The sequence below is a fragment of the Delphinapterus leucas genome, chromosome 19, assembly GCF_059928025.1.
Source record: "Delphinapterus leucas isolate spDelLeu-1000000601 "Yukka" chromosome 19, BTC_Dleu_Yukka2, whole genome shotgun sequence".
NCBI classification, from domain to species: Eukaryota; Metazoa; Chordata; class Mammalia; order Artiodactyla; family Monodontidae; genus Delphinapterus; species Delphinapterus leucas.
Genome location: NC_143147.1, coordinates 56,463,333 through 56,474,119, shown reverse-complemented (window position 1 = coordinate 56,474,119; position 10,787 = coordinate 56,463,333). Strand labels below are relative to the sequence as shown.

The window sequence follows — 10,787 nt, the reverse complement described above, 5'->3', positions numbered from 1 at the left end:
AGTTTTCCTAGGTCTCTCCCATATATATGTGTTACTAAACTTTTGTTTTCTCCTCTTTAAAAAAATAAAAAGAGAGAAATTAAGGAAAAATTCCATTTACAACTGCTTCAAAGAGAATAATATACCTAGGAATAAATTTAACCAAGGAGGTGAAAGACCTGTACACCAAAAATTGTAAGACACTGATGAAAGAAATTAAAGAAGACACAAATAAATGGAAAGATGATCTGTGTTCATGGATTGGAAGAATTAATACTGTTAAAATGTGCATACTCCTCAAAGAGATCTACAAACTCAATGCAAACCCTATGAAAATTCCAATGGTATTTTTCACAGAAATAGAACAAACAATCATATAATTTGTTTGGAACCACAAACACCCCAAACAGCCAAAACAATCCTGAGAAAAAAGAACAAAGCTGGAGGCCATCACACTTCCTGATTTCAAACTATATACAAAGCTACAGTAATCAAAACAAAATATTGGCAAAAAACAGACACAGAGCTTAATGGAACACAATAGAGAGCCCAAAAACGAACCCATGAATATATGGTCAATTAATTTATGATAAACGAGCCAAGAATATACAGTGGGGAAAGGATACCCTTTTTAATAAATGGTGTTGGGAAAACTGGACACCACATGCAAAATAATGAAACTGGACTCCTATCTTACACCAAACACAAAGATCAACTCAAAATGAATTAAGAGACTTGAGCATAAGACCTGAAGCCATAAAACTTCTAGAAGAAATAAAGGTAAGTAAAAAGGCACTAACCTGGCTGACATTGGCCTTGGCAATGATTTTTTGCATTTGACACCAAAAATAAAGGCAACAAAAGCAAAAATAAAGAGGTGGGGCTATTAAAACTAATAAACTTCTGCAGAGCAAAGAAAACCACCAACAAAATGAAAAGACAATCTACCAAATGGGAGAATATATTTGCAAATCAGGTATCTGATAAGGGGTTAATATTCAAAGTATTAACTCAACAGCAGAAAGAAAAAAAAATCCAATTAAAAAATAGGCAGAGGAACTGAACAGACATTTTTCCAAAGATGACATACAAAGGCCAACAGGTACATGAAAAGGTGCTCAACATCACTAATGATTAGGGAAATGCAAATCAAAAACACAATTAGATATCAACTCATACCTATGGGACGGCTATCCTCAAAAAAAGCAAGAAGTAACAAGTGTTGGAAAGGATGTAGAGAAAAGGTAACCCTTGCAAATCCTTGGTGGGAATGTAAATGGTGCAGCCATTATGGAAAGCAATATGGAGGTTCCTGGTAGAATTAAAAATAAAACTACCATATGATCCAGCAATTCCACTTCTGGGTATATATCCAGAAGTGAAAAGAAATCACTACCTCAAAAAGATAGCTGCATCTCCATGTTCACTGAAGCATTATTTACAACAGCAAAGATATGCAAACAACGAAGTGTTCAGTCGATGGATAAAGAAAATGTGATATATACACAATGGAATATTATTCTGCCATAAAAAAGGAAATTCTGCCATTTGCACAACATGAATGGTCCTTGAGGGCATTATGCTAAGTGAAATGAGTCAGACAAAGACAAATACTCTATGATATTACTTTTATGTGGAATTTTAAAAAATCAAATGCATAAAATACAGAGAAGAACAGGCTGGTGGTTGCCAGTAGGGGGTATGAAGGATGGGTGAAATGTGTGAAGTTGTTCAAAAGGTAGAACTTACAGTTATAAGTTCTCAGAATATAATGTACAGTATGGTGACTACAATTAATACTGTATTGTGTATTTGAAAGTTGCTCAAAGATTAGATCTTAAAAGTTATCATCAGGGCTTCCCTGGTGGTGCAGTGGTTGAGAGTCTGCCTGCCAATGCAGGGGACACGGGTTTGAGCCCTGGTCTGGGAGGATCACACATGCTGCGGAGCAACTGGGCCCGTGAGCCACAACTACTGAGCCTGCGCGTCTGGAGCCTGTGCTCCGCAACAAGAGAGGCCGCGACAGTGAGAGGCCCACGCACCGCGATGAAGAGTGGCCCCCACTCATCGCAACTAGAGAAAGCCCTTGCACAGAAACGAAGACCCAACACAGCCAAAAATAAATAAAAATAAATTAAAAAAAAAAGTTATCATCACATAAAAAAACTGAATGTGAAGTAACAGATGTTAACTAAACTTACTGTAGTAATCATTCTGCAATATACACATATATCAAATCATTATGTTGTACACCTTACATGATACAATGTTGTATGTTAATTATATCTCAATAAACCTGGAAAAAATTAAAAATAAACAAAAAACAGAGATATGAAGAAAAGATACCAACTTTGAGAGAGTAATTTCTTTGAGGGAAAGAAAAAGAATGTGGGGACAAGAGAAGAGATTTTAACTCTATTTCTTAAACACAAAAGGTGTAAAGCAAATATAACTGTTAACATCTGCTACTTCTAGATGGAGATACAGGTATTTGATATTATTTCTGATGCTTTCACATATTTCTGAAATATTTAAAAAAGAAAGCCAGTCATTAGATCAGAGTGGCTAAGTGGTTTCTGGGGACGTCCTTAACCTGGCCTGAGATAGGTACCTGGCCTTTGCTTCTTCGGCCCATACTCCACAATGCTGTCACTATGCTGAGACAGTGTCTCATCATTTCCACTTTCCACCTCTTCATTTCCAATATCCTCCTCTTCAAAGCCGGTCTTTTCTTTAATTCGATCACCCAGGGCACTTTTTAACATCTATCAAGAAAATTCTTTTTAACATCTTTCATTGACTTCAGCAGAATGCAAGTTTGAAAGATTAGACAGATATAACCTTTTAAAAGTTTTCTCAGATAATTAAGCCCAAGTTTAGACACAAATTTTCAGATGCTTATGCATAGTTTCTAAAGGATATATATACATCAATGCCATGGACTATTCAGTTTCAATAAACTTAAGAGTAAGTCACATAGGAATTTAATATATTTATTCAATGATACCCCCAAACTACAGTATTTTGTGAAAATCAGAGATCCATCTAATTTTATACCAAATGTGTCTTTAGTGACAAAGGGAAACAATACAGATATATCTAAAGATATACGGTTTAATATAATCAGTTACATTAAATTATTTAGTTTTAATCAGAATTCGATAAAAATTTGGGACTTCCCGGGTGGTCCAGTGGTTAACAATCCGCCTCCCAATACAGGGGATGCGGGTTCAATCCCTGATTGGGGAACTAAGATCCCACGTGCCACAGGACAACTAAGCCTGCACACAGCAACTACTGAGCCCGTGCGCTCTAGAGCCTGCGTACCACAAATACTGAGCCTGTGTGCTCTACAGCCCACGCGCCACAACTACTGAGGCCTGTGCACTTTGGAGCCTGCACGCCACAACTAGAAAGCCCACGGGCTGCAACTACTGAGCCCACACACAACTAGAGAAGACCACGTGCCGCAATGAAGAGCCCGTGCACCTCAATAAAACATCCCGCATGCCGCAACTAAGACCTGACGCAGCCAAATAAATAAATAGATAGAATTTGATAAAAATTTGGATAAATCTATACCAAATTTGGTTATATAATAAAAGGCTAGGATATAATTTCTCATCCTATGTCCTACCTGCTTGACTTATGGAAGATTTTCAGTAAGTAAGACGCAGCTAACTTCCTAGTACCTTAGCTTAGCTCTCACCTTCAATTGTAAAATCACTTAAATGCTCACCAACTATGGCGACCTCAATACAGATTAAAAAACAAGACTTGCCCAATCTAGTTCAGAGAGGCGCTGAGATAGTTTCTCTGATACTGCATGTAATTCTTGTTCTGTTAACCTCTTTTCTGCCCTCTGGGAGAAAGGTGAATCCCAGGATGAGACTGCAGTTCTGTTTTCATACCTGTAATAAAAGTGACCTTGTGACACATTTAAGTAGACAAGTGTATGTACATTACTTAGTTCAAAACTACTGTAATACATGTTTTACCAAATATTTCATACTGGTCTTCACAGCAAAATTTGGAGAGTATATCCTTAACTCTTCAAATCCCTTTGCAGACAGACTGTAAATATTGAAGCCTACAGTAATGTTACCTTTTTCCTTTGGGAAGCTTCCTTGTCCTAGGGCCTTGGACCTGAACTGGATACATTTCCTGTTTGCCATCTTTAGACAACTTGGAAGTTAAGAAAACTCTATTATCTGGTTCCTATTAAAAACAGAGTTGATTTGAAAGAGGTATAAGGAGACACAAAAAGAAGAACATTTTGGGTGTGATGGGAAGGGAGGACCTGTAACACAAAGCTAGATCCCTTCATTCTCCATGTTTTGCTTTTTTAAGACACACATTTGTCAGAACACTCCACTGATTCCCAATGCCAAAGGATGGAGCAATGTCTATAAACTTGTACTCCAAGAAAAAGTATGGCTCAGGATTGCATTCAAATATAAATGCAAGTGAGGTGTTCTCAAATATAAAAATGTAGGGGTTACGGCTACATGTGGACAATGAAAAAATGATCAAATCGCAAGTGGAAAGTATTAAAGTCATTATCTTTCATATCAAGAAGTCAATAGAAACTGTCCAAAACTGAAACAAGACAAAACCTCCAAAATATGAATATAAGCTCAACATTTTAAACAATTTATTTCTTAACTTTAGAGGGAATCTTATAGAAAATATTTCTTGTGGTAAAGAAACATTTGATGTTTAACAATCTCTTCAATTTCACTTCAGTACCTTTTTCTTCTATTAAAGTAAAATTAAATTTAATACTGTTTAGTAAATAACTATAATATAATCACATTTTTAAAAAACGTTTAAAATTGAAGTTAGTGTCCTGCTCAAGAATTATTTGAAAAAGAATATTCCCACCTAACTGCAACCCAGGTAGAGAAAAAGAATATTACCAGCAACTCAGAAGGCCTTCCACCATCCCTGCAAGCCTTCCCCAAATGTAACCATTATCCTATGATCCCTTTTTTCTCTTTTTATCCATCCACCCCCCTATCTAAATAGATGCACAGAATGTTTAGAATTATGGTCACCTAATGCTAACTACTTTTTCAGCACTGTATGAATTTTTAATTATGAGAGTGTATCATTGTTTATAAATTTACCCTTGGCATATACCTGAGCGTTCTTGTTGCTAGAAAGATAGGAAAAGGATGACTGTGTAAAAAAGGATTTTATTTTCAAAGAAGAAAAGAGTGGAAGCTAATAGGCCAAAATGTTAACAGTAGTTCATGCTGGATAATAAGAATATGGATGAAAGATTAGTTTTGACACTTTCCTATATGTTAAAACATTTCAATTACTCAATTAGAGACATACAATATGGGTACTGAAACTAGAATGCTTGAATTCTAATCCTAATTCTACAATTGCTGTGTGACCTCAGACAAGATTCTTAAACTCTCTATTTCAGCTTCCACATGGGAAATATAAATAGTACCTACTCGAGAGCTGTGCTGTAAGAAGAAATTTTTTCGATACCTGCAAATTAGACAGAACTGTGCCTGGCACAAAATAAACACTCAGTATGTGTTGGCTCTTACTATTTCCCCGTTTACATAGTCATCCTGTCCCTATCTTCCTAGGGTAAGAATATACAAGTATATGCAGAGGTAAATTTTAAGAAGTACAGTGCTCTGATTAGTGCAGTATCCTTGACTACAATTCTAGCAGAAACCTTTTTAAATCTATAGACTTTTCACCAGTTGAAAGCAAGCTTTTCCACTTACCACAGAAAATGCTGTGCCTTCTCCAGTAGAATTCACGGTAGGGGAGCAGTGACTTGAACGCAAGTATTCTTTTCCTATGGGGCAGGGAGCTCGAGGCTCTGAAGGATGGTAAGGTGGATGTAAAGGAATAGCTGATCGGATAGGCTCCCCTAACTTCCTAGCGTTTGGGATCATATCCACAGAAGGAATTTCTGCTAGTTGGACAAATCAAAGTGGACATTAAGATGAACTCTAAGAAATAAACCATTTTTTAAATATATATATATATCCTGTATCATTTTATATATACACATACCCTATACAAACATGTTCACACACACTACTTAGAAATGTATTTTAAACTTAAGAAAAAAAAACACACCTAAAAATCAATGAAAATAGGGACTCATCCTCAGTAAACAAGTAGGGACCTAATTAAATCAGGAAGAATGCAATTTTAATGTTATTATCATAAAAATGCTTCCTAAAGTTATTTAAAAACAATGAAAAATTACTAAAAACCTAAATGGCTTAAAGAATAGCTATATAAATTATGGTTCATCCACATGTTATAAAAATAGTTAGCCATTAACAATGACTTTATATAATACTAACCATATGAAAACCTCAGAGACAATACAAACTGAGAATATTTTTCAAGCTATTATAATTTGAAGACCACCAACTGATATCTAATCAGTCTAACGTAACAGACTCTTATTGTCCTAAAGTCTGTTTGAGAGGAGAGGATTTAAATAAAATAGCGGATGCAAAACATGTGACCAAAGACCATCTTATGAAGAAATCCGAGTTCATAATTAATAGCAAACATTTACAAATGAGGTCACATAAAACCAAAATGAATCGCATTAATTGTAGAGCAACAAAAGTAAAAAGGCTAATAGCAACTGCCACAAGAACGATTGTCTTCAACTCACAGCAATAGTCTCAAGAACTCAATGCATTACTACTCACTGTCTTCAACAAAGGATGTCCCACTCTTGGACAAAAAACTAGATGAGGGAGTGTTCAACACTTCTTCATGTGAGTCAGAACATGGTAGGGTTGAGGCTTTTTTAGACTGCATTTCATTAGGACCTTGGGCATCTAGAAAATATTAAAGTAAAACTTTTTTATTGCTGAATGTTAGACTAAAAGCTATGAGTTTAATACCCTGAGGATAAAAACATCAGAAGTGACAAAATCATAGAACTATGTTGGTCTGATTGCTTGAAATACCAATTACTTTTAATAACTATCAGATAGTAATATGTAGTTCTGTAGCCCAGAATCATTTACATAACTTAAAAACAAAGTTTTACACAATGTTTCATTCCTTTGCTTTAGAAAAATAGGTGCCAGACTTGTAACAGAAATGCTGACTGTTGCATGGGTATATCTCTAAACTAGAGATCTTGGCTGGTACCATAATCAAAGATTTGTAGGTCAAACGAATTGTTTTGTCTAATTTTCAAACGCTTAATATTTTGAATCAGCTCTATAATGTTAGTACACAGAGAGCTACATTAAAAATAGTTCTGAAATTGAGGGAATATCCACTTTGCTCCCTTGGAAATCTACAATACACAAACTTCCCATAAACAAAATGGATTAATGACTTTCCCTCTCTAAATAACTTTCTATTTATCTATCCCTTCTTCAGTTTAATGAAAGACTTCACCGTAAACTTACTCCTCACTTTGAAAGTATGAGAATGCACCCTGAAAACTCGTTGTTTACCGATACGGTCAACTGATAAAATCACTAAAAACAGAAAAATTCACCTTGTATAGATCCCCAAATCCACACAACTTATTCCCAAATACGGTATTTTCAGAATTTTGACACTCAACTGATATCTTTTAAAAATCTGCAAATACATCTTTTTGGGCTCTCCTTTTCCACAATCCAGTGCAATATGGCCATTTTCATACCAAAATGTTTTAAGTATGTAAATTTCCCTACATAACTTCATATTTCACATGAATATCCTCTAAGACATAATGTTCACAACTTGGTCCTCAATTTCATTATACTGAATTTGTCATCAGTTTGACCACAGACTAATTCATTTTTATCTGGGTCCATTTTTTTCTTCGGCTCCTTGAATAACCATTTCATATGCTCTTTCTTTTTGATGGAATTTCTCCTAAAATCTCATGCTTAGTTATCATCTGGAAATTTTAATTGGTCAGACTGAAAGTTACACAAATTCCTCTCAATGATCTTCGGACTGTTTTAGAACATACTGTTTTATTACTGCAGAGATTGTGAACTTCTTTACTGTAAGCATTAATAATATTTCAATTAGGGAGTTCCACAGTGGCCTAATGGCTGGGATTCCGAGCTTTCAATGCGATGGCCAGGGTTCAGTCCCTGGTCAGGCAACTGAGATCCTGCAAGCTGCACGGTGCAGCCAGAAGAAAAAAAAAAAAAAAAAAGAAAGAAAATCAATTATTTAAGTATCTGTATAGTAAATACCTCTCATTTACCAAAAAAAAAAAAAAAAAAAAAAGGGGGTCTTCAGTAGAACAAATGAGTGAAGATGGTCAGAAGACAAACTTCCAGTTATAAAATAAGTCATAGGGATGTAATGTACCGTATGGTGACTACATTAATATTGTATTGGGGGGGTGCCCTGGGTGCCAAAGGCCTCTCATCCCAGGCTCCTCCATAAGGAATCTGGCTCACGCCACCTATAAAGCAAACCCCAATTCTTGTAGAGGCCTCATTACCCCCTCCCCCACTCAGTCACAGAGCAGCGGTGCCTTGGCCCCAGGGGCAGGCCAGATTTGCATAATGGTGAGATCCTGCTGTGTATCCTGTTACAAGGTGCTTAGGAAGGGATTTCTCCTTACTTATATAAAAGGTTTAAGGAAGGGAGATGGCCAAGATGGCAGAGTAGAAAGACTCTGAGCTCACCTCCTCTCATAGACACACCAAAATCACAACCATCTGCAGAACAACCATTGATGAAAAAGACAGGACCCTACCAAAAAAGATCTTTTAAAACTAAAGACATAAAGAACGAACCACAACGAGATGGCTAGGAGGGGCAGACTTGCAATATAGTCAAGTCCCATACCCACCAGTGGGTGACCCACAAATGAGAACAATTACTTTGTAAGGGTTCTGCCAAAGTCTTGAGTCCCACATAGGCTCCCCAGCCTGGGGGGCCTGCACCAGGAACATGAGCTCCCAGAACATTTGGCTTTGAAGACCACTGGAGATTACTTTTGGGAATCCCAGAGGGCTGCAGGAAATAGAGATTTCATTCTTAAAGGGCACACACAAAATCTACTGAGACCCAGGACAGAAGCTGTAATTTGAGAGGAGCCTAGGCCAGATCTACTTGCTGATCTTAGAGAGCTTCCCCGGAGAGGCAAGAGGCAACTGGAGTTCACCATGGGAACACAGACACTGGCAGCAGCCATTTTTAGGAGCTCCTTCTACCATGTGGACCCTGGTGCTGGCAAGCGCCATTGTGGAATCCTACCTCTAGCTCATTAGCGCCAAGACATGGCCCCAACCCAACAGCCTGTAGGTGCCAGTGCTGGGACACATCAGGCCAAGCAACTAACTTGGGCAGGGACACAGCCCCACCCATCAGCAGACAGGCTGCCTTAAGAGCCCCTGAGCCCACAGATACAGCCTTGGGACATGGACCTGCTTACCAGAGGGCCCAGGACCCAGCTTCACCACCAGAAGGCATGCACCAGTCCCAGAATCCACTGGGCCCTGGCCCTGCCCTTCAGGGAGCCTGCTCTAGCCTCTGGACCAGCTTCTCCCACCAGGGGACAGACATGAGACTCAAGAAAACTAGTCCCGGGACTTCCCTGGTGGCGCAGTGGTTAAGACTCTGCGCTCCCAATGCAGGGGGCCCGGGTTCGAACCCTGGTCAGGGAACTAGATCCCACATGCACGCTGCAATTAAGAATTTCCATGCAACAACTAAGGAAGCCTTCCTGCTGCAACTAAGGAGCTGGTGAGCCGCAACTAAGGAAGCCCGCCTGCCACAACTAAGAAGCCGGTGAGCCTCAACGAAGGAGGCTGTGAGCCTCAACTAAGACCTGGCACAACCAAATTAATTAATTAATTTTTAAAAATTATTAAAAAAAAAAAAGAAAGAAAACTAGTCCTGCAACTTATGGACCCAGCCTGCCCATTAGCAGGCCAGACCCCGTGCTGGGACCAGCTGGGCCACAGCCTTGCCCACCAGCAGGCCAACACAAGCTTCAGGACACCCCAGACCCCATACTCAACTGTATCAGGAACTGCGCCCCCCCACCCCCAACCCCCAGCAATCCAACACAAGCTCTGGGACCCTGGGCTCTGCAACCAGGACCTGGCTCTGTCCGCCAGTAGACCAGCACTAACCAAGGACCTGGCTTCACCCACCAGTGGGCAGGCAACAGCCCTGGAGTCTTCTAGACCCTGACTCTCCGCACCACTGAGCCAGTATAAGCCCCGGGGGTCCCTGTGGTTATGCAGTTAGCCACCTCGTGACCAGCCAACCAGCAGCTGGCAGCCTCTGCACAAGGCAACCAACTGGCCCAGGGGCCAACCAAGCATACCAGACTGCCCACATAGTCAGCCCACCACAACAGAAAGACCCATGCAGTCCTCATAGGGGGAACCGCTAGAGCATATAGCTCAGGTAGGACATACTGCTGGGACACATAGGGCGTTTCCAACAAAAGGCCACTTCTCCAAAGTTGGGAAATATAATCAACATACCAGATACATAAAAATAAAAATAGCAACTTAGGCAAAATGAGGCAACAGAGTAACATGTTCCAGATAAAGGTACATGATAAAACCCCAGAAGAAGAACTAAGTGAAGTGGAGATAGGCAATCTACTGGAGAAGGAGTTCAGGGTAGTGATCATAAAGATGATCAAAGAACTCGGGAGAAGAATGGATGCACAGAATGAGAAATTAGAAGTTTTTAATGAAGAGTTAGAAAATATAAAGAACAAGAAGTTAGAAATAAAGAATACAATAACAAATGAAAAATACACTAGAAGGAATTTAAAGTAGATTAAATGATACAGAGGAATGGATCAGTGAGCTAGA

The 10,787-nt window shown here is 38.8% G+C and overlaps 1 protein-coding gene across 7 annotated transcripts in view; it reads right to left on the bottom strand.

The window, feature by feature from the left end:
* The window catches only part of CEP95 (centrosomal protein 95), a 74,959-nt gene that overhangs the window by 44,552 nt on the left and 19,620 nt on the right, over window positions 1-10,787 (bottom strand). For 5 of the 7 annotated variants that reach the window (XM_022589177.3, XM_022589180.3, XM_022589174.3 and 2 more), the window contains 5 exons: window positions 6,687-6,818; window positions 5,733-5,926; window positions 4,085-4,197; window positions 3,761-3,890; window positions 2,591-2,744 (listed from right to left, as the gene is read on the bottom strand). In XM_022589177.3, the coding sequence (XP_022444885.2) occupies window positions 2,591-2,744; window positions 3,761-3,890; window positions 4,085-4,197; window positions 5,733-5,926; window positions 6,687-6,818 (723 nt within the window). The remainder of the gene's footprint in view (window positions 1-2,590; window positions 2,745-3,760; window positions 3,891-4,084; window positions 4,198-5,732; window positions 5,927-6,686; window positions 6,819-10,787) is intronic. The other 2 variants (XM_022589179.3, XM_022589175.3) reach the window with 2 other exon arrangements.